A 21,050-nucleotide genomic window follows, 5' to 3' on the forward strand; every position below is an offset into this window, starting at 1 on the left:
TTTTAACTTTAGCTTAGATGATATCAGCAGACGCCATAATACCCGAAGTAATTTTTTTTAGACATTTTATTTGAAAAAAAGAAATGGTTACTTCTGCTGGCACATGTTCATACTTATGTTTCACTTAAGGACAACGTCCACTAGAATCTATCGATTTTGGGGTTTTAAGGAAGAATGGAAGCGGAAACTTGAAACGTCTACATACTGAACCGAGGGACCGGAAACCTCAAAAACGCCTGGAAATCCGAATTCCTGCGATTAGAAAACGTTTAATAGTCATCCATAGGAGTATTGAGAGGATCTATCAATTAAATCACTCGTCCAAATGTAAGCATATGGTTCAATGGATGTAGTGTAACCTATGAACATTCCTGAGATCACTTATTCCCGGATAGGTAAAAGGGGTTTCGGCGTTTTCTCTGCCACTTTGGTTAATTATTCCCGAACTTCATCTACGGCTGAAGAGGCCAGCATCGAAAATTCTTGAAACACCGCCTTTAACCGAGAAAAAAAAACGGAAAAGAAGACAAAAAGGAACAGAAATTAAAGTTAAACAATACAATATTTATTTATTTCTTATACTATAAACATATTTTCTTTCTTGTACTATACACTACTAAATTAAAATTAAATTTATTAATAAACGGAAGCGCACATACCAAACAAGCAAAAGTTTCCCTCACAACCCGGATTTGAGATACAAGCTTGTCCATTATAATTGTAACAGCTTTGACATCTGAGAGCTTCTGGAAAATCCTACGATGGTCACCATTGAAAAACACTAGATTCTTTTATACGATATAGGAATATTTTGAATACCTGCGAGTTGATGAAGGAAGATTACGGTAATGAAGAATCTGATCATGAGAGCCGTATCGAAACAGTCAAAAAGTCTGGATCACTTTTCATATGACTACGCAGGAATGGGAGCGGTATATTTGTGGAAGGATTAGAAAATGCGCGAATTTTTCTGAATCACATTGGAGACTTGACAAATACGGTCAGATGTTGGATGGCACGTCATGCCTCTTTTGTCGGATGAAGAATCAAATGTCGATCACCGGTAGTCTGAATCCTAAACCCAAAGCTTGCTTACTCCAGGAATTTTCTACCACGAAAATGGCCGCCGCACATTTTTCCGGATGATTTCAAATCGCTTTCTTTACGAGAAAAAAGCATAGCAAATAAGGAGGAGTTAAAAGTAACTCAATGTATTTTTTAGGTTGTCCCTTAAGTTTCCTCCCAGGTCGAGAAAATTTTAATTCACAACAGCTTAGGTCCTCGACCAAAGAAGTCAACAATCGATATCACATCGATGGACGAAGACTATTTACTATTTTGTTGGCATATTGTTGATTGGAATATCTTTGTTGTAAATAAAAATAATAATAAAATAAATAATGAGAAAATAATCAATGATAAATAAAAAACAAATAATAAAAAAATGAGAATATCAGAGAGGAAGAAAATAAATTTATGGCAGAATCTCTGTTTTTTTTTCGACGATAGATAAATTAGGAAATTTAAAATTCACAAAACTAATGTATTCCATAATGGTACTTAAGGATAAAATCTCTCGACTAGCTCTTCCTTAACTAAAAAAAAATTCAAAATTTAGAATTCTTGTGTAGCTTCTCTGCTGCAACATCTCTGTTGTAAATTGTGGATTGCTGGATTTTGTTAAGTCGCTTCACGACTGCAAAACACGGGTTTATGTAAAATTTTACAAAAAAAAAACTTTTGTACTATATTTTATGCTGATATATATGTATAGATACTTTGTAAAAAAATCAAATTAGACTTCTTCTAATGGTACAAAGCTTGTCAGAGCAGATGTATGCAATATAAATTGTAAGTAACAGAATAAAATGAATATAACTAAAAGAATTTAACTAAATGATTAAACTTCAGCGATCTTTTCGAGGAATACGGTGAATTTTTACGTGGCGACGAATTCCACTATGCACTGCCTCCTTAAATCGTAATAAAATAAAATAATCCTACTTTTGAGTGCAATATAGTTACTTTTTCAACATTTCAGACGATTTGCGATGGATATGTAGTTTATGTTCAGCTCTCATCGAGAATAGGTTATTATTATCAAATTATTAAATAAATAAATCTTCCAAGGTAGGATAACTTCTCCTTTTTAAAGCTTTTCTTTTTTAAATGAACCAAAAGCCATGGACAGACCACAGAGAGGGATTACAAAGCAAAAATATGAGAATAATGGACTAGAATAATGGAAAAAAGACGTATTCCCATGTAGGACATTCTGGAAAACGCTAGTTTTTTTCTTCTTTTTTCCTAATCCTAGTCCTTTTGAGCACTCAAATCGCTATTAAATTTTCAAGCGGCGTCGACTACGGTAATTCACCGAGCAACGCATTGTTTGAGGTTTGTCACTAAAGTTCCATCCTCGAGTTGATATTCTCCGTGATTCAAACATGCTTTACGTATGAGAACCACTCCATTTGGCCTGATTGCCTGTTCTGAAATCAAAAGGAAGGTTAAGTCATACAGCGATCGAGAAAAACTAAAAAAAAGTGTTTAAATAATCCAAATAAACAACAAATAACAAATATAAATAATTTTAAACAATTTTTAAATTTAATTAAAAAAGGGCTTTTAAATAATCCACAAGGTGTAAACAGAGCGCAATAAGGAATTACAAAGCAAAAATATGAGAATAATGGACTAGAATAATGGAAAAAAAGACGTTTTCTATGAAAGACATTCTGACAGTTTTTTCTTCTTTTTTCCTAGTCCTATTCCTTTTGGGCACTCAAATCGCTATTAAATTTACTACCGGCATCGACTACGGCGACGAAAATCCTCTGAAGAAGTGTACTTTTATAGGAACTACACGAATTGTACTAAATGTTTTCTAACTTCGAATCAGATGCTAGATCCATGAAATTCTCCGCAGCATCTTGTTGTCGTTTCTCTTATTTTTTCTTGTTTTCCTCGGATTTTCCACATATCCAGGTGCCTCCGGTGTTCAGTGTAACGAATGTTGAATAGAGACCAGGCATGGAAAACCTCCCAAGAATATCCACGCACAAATAAGGGAAGATTTTAATGTTTTTAATTTTGATTTATTCTAATTTCATTTACATGTTATTTCTGCTAATCTAAGTCAATTCCTCTATTTTGTTTTTTAAGATTTGAATACTTTTATTCTGAAATCTAAGATTTTTCTGTGACTTTTCACGAAATTTTTTTCAGTCAGTTTTTTTTTTCATATCAGTTTTTTTTCATAACTATAACATAGCTGTTATATGACTGTGTTCGTAAACATCAATAGCACTGTAAAATGTCATTTTTGGGCTTGTTCGGGAATATCTTACTTCGTGAAAAAAAGAAAAACAAAAATTTAGTCATCGCGGAGCTTATATGAAACCAAATGAGTCACACCCGTTTTGTAATCGCCGTATCTTCACAGGCGCCTCGTCATGTTCGGGGCGATAGCAAGTGTAATTAAATGCTCTTTTGGTGTTATCAAACGTGGATGTTTTCCCGTGTCTCATCGCAGGGAATCGCGGCCGGAATCGCGACGATTTTTCCACATATTTGATAGCGGGACAGCGCTGAGCAAATGAAATGCTGATTGTCATCGTCGCCGACGCAGGTGTCGGCACGCCTGCGTCGTCAAGGTGATACCAACAAAAAGTCTCACGAACCTCAATAATTTCCGTTTTATAGCTGCGAATTCGTTTCACGTGTGCACGAATTTACTTGTTTAGAACCTTCTAGAATGGGATTTCCAATCGCTCCAGAAAATTTCCACGTCTAACGTCTCCCTTCGCCAGCCATGGAATGGCGCCAGATGAAACTTTGCCGGTCATTGCTGATAAGCAGCCGTTATGTTATGTTAGCACCGCGCCCAATTTTTTTTTGTCCTCCGCTCCTTGCCACCTCTTCCCGATTCGGCTTGCGAATACCGTCCATAATCGTCCTTCTCGGGACGACCTTCAATTTTTTTCAACTGATTTTTTTTTGTAAATTTTCAATTTTTTTAGCTTTTTCAATGGAATAGTAGCGTCAAGACCTTTTCTAGAATCTGAAGACTTGTACTTGACTGATTTCGGTGATTCATTCAGTTAGCTGGAAAATCTGGCACGTTTCTCCTCGCTCTCTGTTTGATTTGTTCGAAGATGACGCGCTCTGTTTGATCAGAAATATCGGTGGTGCATGTTGCTTGTAGGATTTTTTTTTCGATTCATTTGATAGAGAAAAAACCTAATGTGCTTCTGCCGGAAAAAAAATCTGCTCTAAAAGAATTTTAGCACCGCAAAACCTATAAAATATTCTATAGAACTTTATTATTTAGTGATCAACTTCATCTCGTCAAAAACTCAGTAAAAATCATTTTTAACTCGTCACCATAATTGTTTTACAATCAAAACTTCTTCTAGTTTTTCAAAATCAAATATTCTGGAAAAAAAAATTCTTTTGTTTTAAAAACCATATCAGTAACAGAGGACTTTCACAATTAATTTCTAGTTTTTTTTTCTGAAATCTAACGAATTTATCCAACAATTTCATTTCAGTACTCAAAAAGACTAATCCTAAAAAATTCCTTCATGCTCCCTCGACAACAAAATACTTTGAAATTTTATTATAAAGTAGAACTCTCATAATTTGACATTCATAATTCAATAAGCAAAATTCTCATAATTACGAGGTCGTAACGGAAAAATGTATATCTTTTTATTTTTCTAAATTTATTTTTATTATTAGTTGCTTTGCTCTATTTAGCTTCACAGCTAGAAACATCTCTAAAATTTGCTACTTCGTGCTATTTCTCATCATTTTCCTCTTTTTTTCTCGTACATACCATTATTGCCCTTGTTATCGAGTGCTCGTGTGCTAACAATGTGAAATCAATGTGTCATGCTTATCACCTCGTTGCTGTTCCTTCTTGCTCATCGGCAAAAGATGTTTAAGAGTTTTTTCTGTATACACTTTTCATTACTTTTCTTTAATTCTTCCAGAATAACCTAAAGAAATTGATTCTCGTTCAATCTATGCTATTTAAAACTCTTTTTTTCAGATAATGCTTCAAATCAGAACACATACATTCTAGGAGCAACAATAAAACAACGTAATTCGTCATTATAGTGCTATCATATTAATCAATTTGTTATTTTCTGGAAAAGTAAGTTTTACAGGACGATTTTCTGTTCTATCCTCCATTTTCAAAGAAGAGACAGGGCCAAATTTCACTACAATGAATTATTTTCCGATTTTTTTGCAAAACATTCCAACTTAATCAAATATGTTTTCTTCTCTTCTTCTTTTCTTAGGTGCATCATTGGTGTATATAAGAATAAATAAATAAATAAGTATTTTATTTAGATCAAATTTCATCCTAAAATTCATTTCCATTCCTGAGACAATTATCATGAATTTAAGACCCTCTTTCGTTGACGCTGAAACGATTTGCTATGTTATTTAGACCCCCATAGTCGATAGCGGCTATACCAGCTCCCACAAAGAATTCAACCCACGCACTCTTTGATGCGTCGCGGTCTCCGTTGCGGCGGACCGCGCGTCATACACGGGTGAAGAATTGAATTTGGATTCCGTTGTTGACTGGACATTGCCTGAAACTTTTTCGTACCTTATGTAGCCGTCAAAAATTAAATTTCATCCAAATAGAAATGTGTGAAGAGTTTAAGAAAAATTCTCCGGTGTTCCACTATTTTTGAGGTCTGAAAGAAGTAGAATCAGAAGATAGGAGTGCTGTACTACTTTTTTGATCCCTACTCTTCCAGAAAAATTGCCGTTGGTTGGTGTATGTATGTGTTCGGTTAGTTTTCCACACGTATTATGGCCGTTTAACGGCATCTACGTTATGACAGGTGTCATACAGATACGGTATGACGACTGTGTACAGCATCCGTAAATACTTCACTTTGATGTCATTCCACTAGAATTCACCTAGCGGTTTGATGCTGCTGATAGGGAACAAAAAGGCCGAAAAAAGCAGAAATTCGCTTTTCTGTGGAGAAGCTTGGATAAGTGACGCTAAATCATACGCGAATCGTCGACATTCCATTTGGGTCCGATGGTCCCGAGAAGAAATTGGAGTCTTGTTCTGACTGTAGAAGATTGAAGTCTCAATTTACAACTCTCCTCCAGTCTCCACCTTAATTGAGGCCTCTAGACAGATGACACGGATATAAACGTAATGACAAAAAAAAAGAAAATGGAAAAGAATGAAAGAATTAGAAAAAAAACCGAGGTTAATTGCTTATTAACTTAACAAGAACGATTATGATGGTAATTATTTATGGATAATTTATTATTTGGTTTCAGGAATAAGAGTATTAGCCTCATTTCAGCGCTTTAGCGTGATAATTTGGAAATATTCTGGTGGTGTTGTCGTACTTTGAATTTTCTACATTCTACATAGGAATGTCTCAAGCATTCCTGTCCTGTCTGAATGGCAGATTGCTCGAGTTAACGATTTTCCATGATAGTTCATTCGTTCATGCCAGGATGCATTCCTACATGTTGCTACTTTTTTTCTGTGAACCTCATACTTATGTAACAATCCTTTCTGAAATTTTTCTTTTTCCTTTTCTTTAGTTGCGTCCTTTTAATCTAATAAATTTATTTTATTTTGAATTTATTTTTAATTTTAATCGTAGCAGCTCTTGCTGATTCCATTAGAAAATAAAGTAAAATAATAAAAAAATAAAAATAAAAGTAATAAGATAATAAAATAACAATAAAGGTTTCGCGAAGTATGTCCTATTGTCATTAATATAAACTTGGCTTTAGGTCTTATCCAAAAGTGGAGGATGGCAAAAATCCCTGGGCCCTTTTTTTTTTGTTGATTATCTATTTATTTATCTATTTATTTATTTATTAGATTATTTACTTTCAGCAGAAAAAAAAATCCTATGGGGAAACGGTGAATGTTCTGTTGAAGATATACAATTTTTAAATTTCAGAATGGGCCAGTCAGTATCAAGGAACGATTTTATGTGGACCTACACCGAGCAACCACACCTGAATCGAAGAACAGCGATAGTGAAAGCACATCCAGAGATCAAAGAGGTGAATCAGCAGATCATTCGACTCATTCGACTGCGGCGATCAGATCCGAAACAGCTAACAAAACACAACGATGATGTGTGGCGTGATCTGTTTGCTCGGAGGAGAAACTTTTTTTCTGGATTCCTAACGTTTCCCTTACGGAGGCGCACAAGTAATCTCAAACGTGATTCGTTACAGCTTTTCGGCATCGATGCATCGTTTAAATATGTGGTCATAACGATGGTGTTATTCCAGATTTTTATGTGTTGGCTGTTACAAGGTGAGTAAATTTAACAGTTAAGGATCGCCGCAATATTGCGCGCACTGTATTGAAGTTTTCCCCGAAACAACACCGTGAACAAATAATAATTTTTTCCATAAAATAATAAAGAGGAACTTATTATTTTATGAAAAAAAAAAACAAAGGAAGTAGCTGTTCAAAAACTTTTTTTGAAATTAAATTTATTTACGACATAAAACAGTGTGCTATATTTATTCTTTCCCCTTCGAAATCGTCTCACACCCCTTTGTGTGGCTTCGGGAAAACAGAAAAAATTAGCCAAAGTGGGTAGAAATAGACAAGCTGGCAAGAAATCCCGCAAAACATACATACTCTCCTGATCTGACTCCATCCGTCTCTATCCTGTTCTATCTTCTAAAAACTTTTTTTCCGAAAAAGAAAAAATTTGTATAGCGTCATTCTACTGAGAAAAAAGAAAGCAACAAGTCAAAGAGCGAAAAATCTGCAAGAAAAATTCTTCAACGACCTTTTTTCCATTTTTTTTCGACTCATTTCCTCAACAGGAAGCACTCCTAAGCAGAATTACAAGCACTGTTAGGTCTTCTTTATTTTCGTCTACACATTATTTCACGTTTCTTACAAATCAAAGAGAAAAACGTCTTCTCCATATAATAATTGGGCATAAAATGCCGAAAACTATTTTGTTTACCAGTGCTTTTAAAAGATTTTAATATTCATCTTCTAGGAAATTCTAAACGTTAGGGCTGGAACTTATTTGCATAGTTTTCAAATGGATTGGGCTTAGCACAGCCAAGAGGGCCATACAGCACAAAATTGTCATTTGAAAAAATCTTTTAAATAAAATAAAATAAAAATTAAATAAAAATACATATTATTTAAGATGCGGATTGGCCGTTGATACTCTTGGAGGCGTATTTGTGCGGAGGAGTTATCAACCACGCTATGACGTTGGCTATTCATGACATTTCGCACAACACTGCATTCGGAAACAAGTATCCGTTGACTGTGAATCGAATTTATTGTTAATTTTGAATTAGAATTTGAAGAACATATCCTGAAACACGTGAATTTTTATTACCACTTACTATTTTTACCGTCTTTTAGAACCGTTTCTTTGGAATGGTAGCGAATCTTCCCATCGGTGTCCCAATCTCTGTATCGTTCAAAAAGTACCACGTAGAACACCATAGATATTTAGGCAAGTTTAACCTTCTTTAGGATTTTTTGTTGTTTAAGACAGAAAAAACCCCATACCAATAACGTCTATGATTGCCTGAGGGCATTTTCTACCACATATGAGCTGAGATCAGATATTCCTGAAGTTTTCGTCACATTTCGCAAACCCTAAGTGGTAGATTTGCAGCCACTTTGAAGTTTGAAACATCATCGCTTTCTAAGCTAATACTCTGATATATCACGAAGAATTAATTCCTAAGAAAAACATGCACTGTGTTGGTTTGTAGCGTAATCAGTTGACGTTGTTCTTCTGTCGGGAAGGGAGTTATTGGGTGTGTCTACATGCAGCCGTTAATTTGGCGGATGGTGTGACATTTGATGAAACGGCACCAGAAATCACGGCACCTTTGCAAATGTACTACCACTATTGTTTGCAAAGATGTCGTGGTTTTCTGAAAGATAGTGGGTGACTTACTTGGATTTTTTTTTAGTTTCCCTGACAGAATGTCTTGAGAAGTGCTACTTTTTTCACTATTCTTCTGCTTGCAGAATAGTTGAGAAACCATTTTTTCCTTGGTCGCTTCCTTTATCCATTCACACCACTATTCATCCAGGTCACATCCTACTCCTACGGCTATAACCATATCACTTGATCTGTAAGATGTGTTCGCCATTTTTGTCGACGTCATAAAAAATGACCGTTAAATCCTGGAGAAGAAGTCCACTACATTTCTATTGCTATGCACTAATGATCACGTCATATCAGCTGATAAAGTGGAGGAAGCTGACAGGTGTTCCCCAAGATACTACAGTAACGAGGAAGTAAAAATTGGGGGTTTAAATCGTTCCACCCAACCGAGGAAATTGTTAAGACGTACATTCACCCGTGATGGAGAATTGCGATCATTAGGCAATTCTCTCCTAACTATAACCCTAGCTTTTGTTTATGATACATGCAGACTAGCTGTAGCTTCATACAAGACCCGTCGGAACTCATCACTGTCGATGAATAGGAACAATGGTATTCCTTATGCTCTCATACATAAATGATGAGCAAGTAGAGCACTGCACCTGGCTGAAGAAGGTGTAGTAAGCACTGGGCTCTCCACTCGCCAATTCTGCCTACACAACTACGTTTACAACTGATTCCAAATTTTTAATGGTCCTTATGGGTTAAGGATTAGATAATCTACAGCAGACATTGAATAGTACCTAATTGAACTTGTTTTGGCTGTACCTCGATGAGTTATTTCCTGAGGAACATGAATTCTTTCTAGCATTCGTTGAAGTATGTGCACAATTGCCCTGGCGTCAGTAAGGGAAACATGAAGGTCAAATAAAACCCTTGTTAACATCGTTGTCGTGCCCGGTATCCGCTCCGAAGAGGAGCGGCGTGCATCGAGGGACTGAAACCAGCCGCGACTCCCGGATCCGGGAATTCTCGCAATTGGCCAGCTCCCACATGGCGACTTAGCCCCTCCGAATCCTGTGGGCACGTGTCCAGAGTCCCGTCCTCCTATCCTGATTCCCTCTTTGAGGTCTCCGGGTGCCTCCCAATCATTACGCCTGAGCCCTATCTCAAGTGGTAGCTTAAAGTGGTGAAATATGTTCAGTGAGACGCGATCAATCACGAATGCGGTTTATTACACCATAGCAATAACAAGTCGCAATAACATTCTGCATACAGTACAGACAGATAGAGTGGGAGAATACAGCGAGGGATGTCGCAGTGGGCGGATGGATTGTAGCTCTCGGCTTCAATGCGGTTGATGGTTGGCGGCTCGGACTGCGTGGAGTACAGCCAGCAGTAGAAAATGCGGTGTAAAAACAGAGAACAGCGAGCTCACGAATACGAAAAGGCTGCTAGCCGAGTTTAGAGCCGCGCGGACGCACGGTCTGGCGGCTCTGCGGTTTTGGTGGTTACTGACTATTCATGACAGTGCGCTCAATGACCACCAAGACCGCAGAGCCGCCAAACTGCGCTCCCGCGCGGCTTTGAACTCTGCGGGCACCCAAATACGGCGAAACCAATTTAAAGGCGGGAAGAAACGCACACCAAGAGATTACGAAAAGGACTGGACCCCGCACGCAGTGAGCCAGCCTTATATACGCTGGGTGATGTGGAGGAGCTACAGTATGATTATGGCATTTTCCCGCTCGATGGCTGGAAAAGTCATGCCGCGGGCGCCACGGTTCACAGAACTGAATGGGGCAAGATTATCATAGAAAAATATTTTTATTTAGGTGAAGATGGTTTGGACACCGATGTTCCGACGGAGTTAGAAGCTCAGCTATTTACGACTCCTTGTCGAAAATTTCTATGGTTACTCTTTCAACCGCTTTTTTATGCCTTTCGTCCGTTAGTGATATATAAAAAGGCACCCACTGATCTGGAGATTGTGAATGCTTTCATTCAGGTAGTCCATGATTCTTTTATTCTTCCATCAGTAAATATGCTCGTTACTGTAATTCCTTACAGATTCTTTTCGATGTTTTTATACTACACTTCTTTGGATATCGGTCTTTCGCGTACTTAATTATTGGAACACTAGTTGCAATGGGAGTTCATCCGAGCGCGGGTCATTTTATTTCTGAACATTATGTGTTTAAAGAAGATCAAGAAACGTATAGGTACGGATCATTTGTCGACCTTGGCAAGAGTTTATTTCCTTTACAATATTTGTGTTTGTCGAAAAAATAATCCTCAACTTTAGAAAAGTTTGAAAAGGAAAAAGGGAAAATTTCAAAATTTTCAAAGACAAAATAGTATTTATTTCAGCTATTACGGGCCGTGGAATTTATGCACGTTTAACGTTGGATATCATGTGGAACACCACGACTTCCCATACATTCCCGGAAGAAATCTTCCGAAGGTTCCTATTTCAAATGATGGATCTACACTGCATGATAAGCACATGTTCCAGGCTTCTAAGGTCCCATTTTTTCCCGTTCAGGTCACAGAAATTGCACCGGAATTCTATCACAATTTGCATAAGCATTCATCGTGGACTAAAGTACTCTTCGATTTTGTATTCTCTCCAAATATGGGACCGTATATGCGGCTTAAGAGGAAAGCTTCTGTGCCGCAAACTTTCAAAGCTAGGCATGCCCTTAACGAGTACTATCAAGCGGTAAGAATTTTTTCCCACAGTACAGAGATTATTTTGTTAATATTTTTTCTTGAAATTATTTCATTCCAGCTGCTCCAGCATATCGGTATCAAGAGTTTAATGCGATTCGTTATTCGTTGGTTGGATATTAGGAATAATAAGAAAAATATTGATTAATTTGTGTGATTGTGTAAATACTTATTTATTGCCAAATATTTTGCTTTACATACCGGCCAGTGCGAAGCGAACCTACTCGCTCACATTGGAGTCCGAATCGGATTACTGTGATAAGCAGCAGGCGGTGACCATTCACCAATGATCTAAGCTGCATCTCGGAAGATCGGAAGATAGTTCCTGACTCATGTTGCAATCTCCCGAGTGCTATCAATGTCGTTAAGCGCGATAAGGGCTCACTAATTTTGTTTTTTTTTTCAGCTTTCATGTGATTACATGCTAGAAGCAGCAGAGAAATGGAGTCACATTCACGAGGATGAAGATACGTGTAGTCGGGTCAAAATTACATGAAATACGGTACAGGAACGTAAGCGACAGCGCTCGAGGCGGCACGTTGGAGCGTAGCGATTAGGATTGAGAGGGGAACCGCTGTGATTTCCGATAGACTCAGCTGGATCCTCTTCAGGTGAAGGGGGATCAACTCATGGGGGTTCTAGTGATGAAGAACCCTTTATCAACCGTACAGAAGTGAAGGAGGTCCCTTCGCCAATCGTCAAGAAGTGAAAGGTGTTTGAACACCCACTATCGCATCTACGGTCCCAGCTCGATTTCGTCGTGCCGCTTCGACGGCAGCCGCTTACGCAGTTGCTATGAGCTTCAAGTCCTTCAGACTCTACTATACAAAGTCACATAGTAGTAGTAATGCCGTCCCGTGAAGAAAGAAAACATGTCCCAGAAATTATTTGCACTAATCCTTGATACCTGATATAGTGAAATTTCTCGGTCTTTAGAGAAAAAAAAATTGTCGAAAAAAAGAAATTATAGTGTTTTTCCGCCCATTGAGCCACAGTGTGATTGTTTACGTTTGTTTGATCTCTTATGAACTGCTCTCGGTCCCAAAGTTTGATTTTGAGGGTACATCCTTACCCTGTAGGGAGAAAAACCCAATAGGTCAGTTGATGTGTTGTTTCGTCAAAGGTATCCTACTGTCATTTGATCGGTGCTGGATTATTTTATTCTATTTTTACTGGATTAACTTAAAATAACTTCTGACATGTGAATGCAATATCGTGCGTTGAACCAGAAAGGAAAATAAGTGAGAAAAGTAAGAGAAATAACAACAATAAACAACAACAACAAGAAATTGGAAATAACGCAAAACAATAAGCAAGCTGAAACAAACAAACAAATTACATATTTAAGAATGTTTCAATTGAATTAAAACAAAAATGGCTCAAAATGCCACTGAAAAGTTTTTTCCAAAAAAAAAAAAAAAAAAGAAGAAAAAAAGCAGAAGAGGAGGCAGAAAAGAGCAGAAATGAAAATTAAATAATAGCAAGATAAGAATTTAGCATCGCTGTCGACATCTCATTTAGACATGCGGAGATTGTTTTTTTTTTCATAATACTGTTTTTTTTCAAAAGTGAAATAAACGGAGTGCACATTCCACAACGCCGTAAAACCTAAGAAATTCGCCAAAAAAAAAAAGAAAATGAGAAAAAGCACATATGTAAGTACAGATAGGAATCCTTTGTTCAGTGGGCAAGAAAAAGGAGGAAGAAAATAAAAAGAAGCTATTTGAAATCCATAGCTATGTATATTGAATACGTGCTTTTTGTGATTTCTGGCATTCACACAGTAAACTCGTCCACATGCGAAAAGATCCTTGTCTAATAGATTTACTTCTCGTGCTGCCGATTCAGTTCGCATTTTCTCCCACTTATCCCTGGATCACTGATCTTATCATCATTAAAGGCCTAATTTCTTGATTTCATCAGTACATTTCCCCCCGAGACCGCCTTGGCCCTGATGTTTTTGTATGTTTTTAGTCTTCGAATTAATCGATAGGACGAAATTTTTACTGAATGCCCTGAGGAAACAGGTAGCGAGTGGGTCATAAGAGATAGAAAAGGGAGACTATAAAAGTAAGATAGGTCATAGACCCTCTTGGTACCCGTCAAAGCTCTCGGGATGTCACGAGGGAGTGAAATGAGTGTTGTACTTAAAGGCATCACTCCACGAATCTGAGGTGGCAAAAATTAATTGCCGTACAATTGTACTTATAGCTTTAAAAAATTAAAAAATAAAGGACACATTCAAAATCGTCAAATTTAAACAATCAGATGTCACGTGAGGTGTTTTGCGTGGTTAAGATTAGGTGGTACAGATTTCAGGTGGAGTATTCGTACACGGGATCGTAGATTATGGAAAGATGGGTGATTCCGTCCATTTTTTCCTATTCCGTCCATTTCTCCTCTTTCTATATTCAAAAACGGCCCGGAAGATACGGCTTCGAGCGTTCCGGCGCGCAATTTTCCACAACGAGTTCGATTGGAGCGCGTCAGTCTTGTGCACGCGCCGCATCTTCCAGGCCGTTTTTTTTACGGGAATTAGGAAGAAATGCACGGAATCACCCCCTCTCCATAATCTACGATCCCGTTTACGAATACCCCACCTGAAATCCGTACCACCTCAGATTCGTGGGGTGATACCTTTAACGACCACATGACTACCGATGTGCTTAACAGAGTCATTCCAAAACACCTCACGTGACATCTGATTGTTAAAATTTGACGATTTCGAATGTGTCGTTCATTTTTTAAATTTTTTTACAGCTATAAATACAATTGTACGGCAATTAATTTGAAAAAGAACCGCGAACAGGTGATGAAGCAGCAGGTGATGAATTCAGTTGGATTCAATAACACTTCTTTTAATAGACTTGTTCCATTTAATTAATTTTGATCTTTTTTAAGTTTTATTTAGGAACCACATGACTACCGATGTTCTTAATGTGTTGTGATGTTTAATTAAATTTTTTTATTTTTCAAAAAAAATTTAATCCTGTTTAATTTGCCTTATTAATTGTTGTAGATATTGTTTTTGTTCTGTTAGAAAAAAAATGTATGGATGTTATGATATATGTTCTTTATTGACAACATATGTACATCTACATAAAAAAGGCGAAGTGACTGGATTTGAGGATTTGTACTCGTAACTAATTGAACAATTTCAACACATCATGGAGAACCGGTAATTATTTTTTCTTTGATGTACAAATATGTGTTGTTCACTTGGTAGGTTGTGCCCAGCCTCGTGCTCTGCTTACCGCTTCCTTCCACCTCCTCACATCCGCTAATCTTCCTTCCTCGTTCGTAGGTGGCATGTATATGTTTCCCTGAAAACGGTAGGATTCAGTACGGTAGCGCTAGATGTAGATTTTTCTCCGCTAAACAACGACCCATGAAAATCCGTGAGCAACTTACTGGAGGATCACGTGAGGTGAACTCATCCAAACTGAAATGATGCGCACCGATTCCACCAGCAACAGCTGCTCCCCAGCCGGAAATTTCTGTGGTCTTCGGTGTCTAAACGAAAATATTCGGTTAACCGGACTAGCATACCGGTATATATCCATATATGTCCATATATAAAGGATAGCGTGGGCGTTAATCAATCCACTTGGGATGCACCGACGCGTTCGCGTTTGAGTTCGCTTCAATCAAGAATCTTTTGTTGTTTTACGAACCCGTGTTAGCCTATGGAATGACCTCAGGGGGTTAGTCGATATCTCAAACTAGTCTGATACCAACTTCTTCACCCATAAAGGATAAAAAATTTAGCTGGCTCTAGGCCGGTTTTGAACCATCGATCGATCGTGCAGTTACAGCGGAACCTCTTACCCACCTCACTACACGCATCCTATATAGGATATACAGCATAACGTAAAAGGATAAAGAATGAAGTGTCTGGTGTTAATCAATCCGCTTGGGATCCGCCACCACGTTCACTTCAATTAAGAATCGTTTGAGGTTTACGAACGTGTAACTGGCCCATACAATGACTTGCCGGGGGCTAGCCAATGTGTCAAGTCAGTGTTTTTATCCTCCCAGACAAGTTTGGTACCAATTTATCGACCCCGGAGGGATGAAATGCTTGGTGAGCACTAGGGCGGATTCGAACCGATCCGATCGATCGTTCAGGAAGCGGAGCCTCTAACCACCTACACTACACCAGCCCCATACAGTATATAACCTACCTTAATCACTTTCCCAATAATTTCGGCTTGAATCTGATTGAAGAGCACGTTGGCTGTCATTCCACCATCGGTCTAAAATTATTCTTATTTTTTCAGGATTATTTCTAGCGCTCCGCTACCACCAAACAACGAAAATTTACCCTAATCGTCTGAATTTTTGTGTCCGCTAGGTCTTGTTCCACTGCTTCAATCATCTCAGCGCTTTGATAGGCGACAGCTCGAAGAGCGGCAAGGCAAATGTGTGCCTTGGTGGTCACTTGAGTCATGCCGAGAATTGTTCCCCGAGCTGTTGGGTCCCAATACGGTGTGTAAAGTCCGGTGAAACATGGGACAAAGAACACATCTTCGGTAGTATCCACGGTACGACAGATCGCTTCCATTTCTCTCGCGTCCTTAAACGATTTTCTTCACCGCGTTCATACTGTGATTCCATAAAACTAACGCATCGTCACCTTGATGAAATTAAAATTATCACGAAGGAAACGGACGACATTTCCGCCGATTGATCCTGAGCCTTCCAGAGCGAAGACAACAGGTGAATCTGGTCCAAACTGAAGTTAAGCACGTTAAGGTCATAAGAATTTGTAACTATCGGTAATTGGGGTAATTACAATACTCGTAATGTAATTATAGTGATTGTATAAACTCATAATTATCAGTTATAGTAACTAGTAATTAAATTAAATATAAATAAATAAAATAATGATAGCAATAGTAAATAAATTAAATACAAGTAAATTGTATTTCAATTCAGCCAAAATATGCTGGTTTAATAAATAACTGAATAAAAAATAAAAAAATAAAAATATATAAAAATAAGTATTAATTATAACATATAATATGAATAAATAATACAAATAAATATAAACAATAATATATAATAATATATAAATATATGTACAAATAATAAAAAATATAAAATAACAAATGTTCTCTACAACGTTTTGTTTTTCTCAGAGAAACTTTCCTAACCTGGAATCCTACGGTAGTTAGAAGTCCATTCTTGCTTATGGTAATGTTTGGTCCTAAAAATTTAGTTTTATTTTTATTTACAAAAGCTGACTAAATAAACAACACAAATTAGTGTAATTTAGAGCTTAGAGCCTTAAAACTGACCAATATTACACAACATAAAAGTCCCTGTCCCATAAGTGTTCTTAGTGTCACCACGTCGTAAACAATTATGACCAACCATTGCAGCTTGTTGATCACCTAAGCATCCAGCAATTGGAATACCTTTGAGCGGTCCTGGAAGAAGATTTACGTTGCATTTTAACAAAATAATTTTTAGAGAAAAAAATTGTTGAGTGATGAACGAGAAACATGATGGACAGGGTTCGAAACCCCTGCAATCCTAACGTACCTTCAAGGAAAAATCCAAAAATTTCAGCACTAGATCTGATTTGTGGTAGGATTTCGGGTGGAATTTCGAAGAATTCGCATAGTTGACATGACCATTTTCGTTTATTAATGTCTACAAAGAAATTTGTTGGGTATTTTAGGTGAAAAAAATTAAAAATAACTTTATTTCCATGAAAAAATTCCAGGTATTACCGAGCAGAAGTGTCCTGGACGCATTGGAAACATCCGTGGCATGTTCGCCGGTAAGTTTCCAAATCAACCAAGTGTCAACGGTTCCAAATAGTAGTTTTCCTTAAAAAGAATATAAGTGTATACATATAAATAAATATAAATATGTAGATAAAAAAAAACAAAATAAAAAAATTGAAAGAATAATTAGAATCGTTTCGTATTCGTCTATAGCTGGGTTGGGCTAAATATCTACCGCTCACCCTCACTGCTAGCTTTTTTCACTTCATCCACATTTTCCAGAAGCCATTTCAATTTCAACGCACTGAAGTATGGATGAATTGGTAGGCCGGTCTTCACTTTAAATTCATCTTTTGAACTGAAATGGAAAACATCAGAAATTTCTGGAAATCCTATCCAGATTCTCGTGTTATTGAATACGAACCGGCTCGGAGTCTTGGCAATAGTTTCCTCAGCAAGTTGTGATGTACGGGTATCCAACCAAACGATAGCATTATGTAGCGGTTCTCCTGTTTCACTATCCCATACTACGGTAGTTTCTGGAAGAAAATGAAAGAAAAAAATCACCAGAATCATTCATCATCTATCATAGATCGATGATCCTTGATCTGCTCACAAACCTCTTTGATTAGCAATCCCAACGGATTTGATTTCATCGGCTGATATGCCGAGTTCTTGTAATTTTTCAACACCTTTTACGATACATTCTTTTACGGTATCCACAATCTCCATTGGGTCCATTTCTACCCATCCCGGACTTGGAAACAGCTGCCGTACCTCGATCTGTAATCGGTCGCATAATCAAAACACGGATTCATCCATTAGTTGGCCGTTTGCCAAACGCCGCTTTGCACCGCTCTTCGCAAACAACCACCGCTGCTGATAACACATTAGTCAAAATACGCCAGAATTAGACCGGTAGACCTTTAAAGATGACGGTGGGTCAACAAAAAAAAACAACCGCCACTACTTTTTTCTCTTTGATGAATGAAAGTTATTCTGGTTTGTTATTGAAGTGAAACTAGTGAAAATCATGTGTTTTCCGTGTAGTAATCTTACTGTAGCTCGTGCCAGCGATCCACGGGTCACGCAAAGATCCATGCTTAAGGGTAAAGCTGAGTCATCCATACTGTAGCGAAGAAATTTTTGTTTCGTGGAATAAAAGTGACCAATGTGGTTCGAGAACAGGTAATTTGAGGTTAGTGGTAAAGAATGGGCATTTATTCCCAATCGTTTTCTCTCAGAAAATTATAAAATTTCCCCCCCCCCCTCCCCCTCCTCTCCATCGAAAAAAAGAATTTGTGCAAAATATTCAAGCCTTGATCACCCTGACTACATCGGTCACCCTGATCATTTTCGAACTGGTCGATCGGGGAATATTCAAGCAAAATTATTAATTATTTTTTATTACTAGTTATTTTTTCCCGGTGAATCTGATGAATAGAAATTTCCAACCGAGGATTAGGGTAAATCAGAGCCGCACTGATATACGGTAGCTTTTCCACAGAGTTGTATGCAATTTTAGTTCATTCCTTATTTTTTCACATAAAATTGTAGTCATCCTAGATGATATCTTGGATGTTGACCCAAGGGTTGACCCCTATCGCCTTTAGACACGATCCACGGCTGCGGACATCGCATCTTATCCGTGCCCGGAAGGATAATTTTGCTCTCATTCATTACTGTCCAGGTAGTCGAGGTCGCTATTGGTATACTGAGGTGATTTGAGAGGAAAAACCCATGTCCTGACTATATTTGTGCGTTCTGATAAAGTATCTTACCACCTTTTGACTCCGATACGAGGACTTCATCAAGGAAATCACGCGATTTTACTGTAATGATAAAAGTATGTATCGATTAACAATTCGTGGAACATTTTTAGCCCCTCGATTCGAAAGAGTTTCTTCCCAGAAGGTGGAACGGAAGGATTAAAGGCATCACCCCACGAATCTGGGCTGGTACGGGTGGTTCAAGCAGAGGGCTCCTATACGGGATCGTAGATTATGGAGAGGTGGGGTGATTCTGTTCATTTCTTCCTAATTGCCGTAAAAAAACGGCCCGGAAGATGCGGCGCGTGCACAAGGCTGGCGCGCTCCAATCGAACTCGTTGTAGAAGATAGCGCGCCGGAACGCTCGAAACCGCATCTTCCGGGTCGTTTTTTTTACGGGAATTAGGAAAAAATGGATGGAATCACCCTCCCCACCCATAATCTACGACCACGTACAGGCATAACCCACATGAAACCCCCACCACCAGGTTTGTGGGGGGATGCCTTTAACCCTCCTGAGGTTGATCGTTCCATATTTCACAGCCTCGAGCAGTCAGGTCACCCCAATAGTGGGAAAAGCGCTGTTTTAGTAAGAATGCCCATAGAAATGAGGAATAAAATTGAGTTTCCGTAACCTCAACGAGGTTCTAGCTCGTGCTTATTAAATTAATAAAAACTGTACAAATTTACTAACCTGATGGCTCGTCACTAGTTCCCCGGTGTCGGCCTCAAAAACGAGGAAACGACTACTGGAGGTTCCTTGATCGATAGCTGCAAGCAGGACCATATCCGGGAATTATGGAGTATTACCTGCAGGTAAAACGTTGCGGGATTTGAACGGGGCTTCAGCACTGTTAATGCTGGAAAAAACAATCAAATCAACGGGGAAAAAATTCAAAATTCAAAGTTTCGAAATTTCAAAATTTCGACTCAATCGCGGCGAAAGCAATGGGGAAGAGTCGCGAATAAGGTATGGAGGTGGAAGGAAAAACCGAACCTTTCAACCTCTCACCACCAACGTACGGAAAAAAATTAAAACGGCGAATAAACACACCTATTTACATTGTTCAACATAACAAAACATCAGAAAACATTTTTTTTGTGTGTGTTAAAGAGTGGAGGTGCAGTTAGGAGATGATTAAGAGTAGTCTGCCGGCCGACAAAACATTCCTACGTCGAATATTTACGAACGTCAGTGTCGGGATGCCGGTGTAATGACAGCGGCATTCGCGCAACACTTGGTGACATTTTTTTTAGAGAAACAAAAAAACAAAAAATTATTTTTCATTTATTTTTTAAAATTATTGTTCATTGTGAGTTAACTGTGCCGGAATATCTTCCTGTATTTTTTTTGTATTCATATACATTCTATTTTCTTATATTTATATCTACATGTGAAAGAATCATATAGTCTCTCGAAGTTCTATTCCAAGAGTATCAGGGATAATAATAATAAATAATAATAGTATTTTAATAATAAATAATAGTATTGGTAATAATACATAGTATTGCTGTATTAATAAATAATAGTATTACTGTAGTCAAACCCCAAATTTTCGGAAAATTTCGGATTCACTAGAATTTCAAATTATTTCTGTAAGCTAATGGGATTCCAGGAAAACTCTTTTATTTTTTTTGTATTTATACATATTTATTTACATTTTATACTCTTGTCATTGTCTAAATACGAAATGAATAACATAACCTTTTGAAGTCTTCCAAGAATATCTTCCAAGAGGATATTAAGTACATTACTGTATTTAAACTTTAAAGTTTAAATTTAATTTATTTTAAAAAGTTGGAGATTCACAGAAATTTCAAATTATTTCTTTAAATTAGTGGGATTTCAGTAAAAATCGTCTTTTTAAGAGAAAAAGCTAAAAACACGAAATGGATAGTGCCTGGCAGAGAAATTGCGT

General features: G+C 37.6%; 2 protein-coding genes across 4 annotated transcripts; one reads left to right on the forward strand and one right to left on the reverse strand.

Moving 5' to 3' along the window:
* Window positions 1-3,603: 3,603 nt before the first annotated feature.
* RB195_020748 (uncharacterized protein) lies at window positions 3,604-14,511 on the forward strand (the record flags this gene model as incomplete). 3 transcript variants are annotated; one of them, XM_064189192.1, is made up of 9 exons in its annotated part: window positions 6,967-7,071; window positions 7,249-7,330; window positions 8,193-8,317; window positions 8,417-8,510; window positions 10,733-10,905; window positions 10,968-11,119; window positions 11,268-11,361; window positions 11,443-11,619; window positions 11,689-11,775. In XM_064189192.1, the coding sequence occupies 9 exons, from the start codon at window positions 6,967-6,969 to the stop codon at window positions 11,773-11,775; spliced, it is 1,089 nt and encodes a 362-aa protein (XP_064045074.1). The 3 variants fall into 3 exon arrangements, with proteins under 3 accessions (XP_064045073.1, XP_064045074.1, XP_064045075.1); XM_064189194.1 differs by lacking the exon at window positions 6,967-7,071 and adding an exon at window positions 14,388-14,511 and having other exon boundaries at window positions 7,291-7,330; window positions 11,689-11,738; XM_064189193.1 differs by lacking the exons at window positions 8,193-8,317; window positions 8,417-8,510; window positions 10,733-10,905; ... (2 more) ...; window positions 11,443-11,619; window positions 11,689-11,775 and adding exons at window positions 3,604-3,656; window positions 5,125-5,161 and having other exon boundaries at window positions 6,966-7,071; window positions 7,249-7,274.
* Window positions 14,512-14,842: 331 nt separating this feature from the next.
* On the reverse strand, window positions 14,843-19,918 carry RB195_020749 (uncharacterized protein; the record flags this gene model as incomplete). Its single annotated transcript, XM_064189195.1, has 13 exons — window positions 14,843-14,950; window positions 15,039-15,140; window positions 15,812-15,883; window positions 15,952-16,203; window positions 16,264-16,362; window positions 16,784-16,836; window positions 16,928-17,059; window positions 17,175-17,285; window positions 17,366-17,464; window positions 17,605-17,720; window positions 17,787-17,901; window positions 17,983-18,145; window positions 19,826-19,918. 13 exons carry the CDS (start codon window positions 19,916-19,918, stop codon window positions 14,843-14,845), a joined length of 1,515 nt encoding a protein of 504 aa, XP_064045076.1.
* Between the last annotated feature and the right edge of the window lie 1,132 nt (window positions 19,919-21,050).

The sequence above is a fragment of the Necator americanus genome, chromosome II (genome assembly GCF_031761385.1).
Source record: "Necator americanus strain Aroian chromosome II, whole genome shotgun sequence".
In the NCBI taxonomy this organism is placed as follows: Eukaryota; Metazoa; Nematoda; class Chromadorea; order Rhabditida; family Ancylostomatidae; genus Necator; species Necator americanus.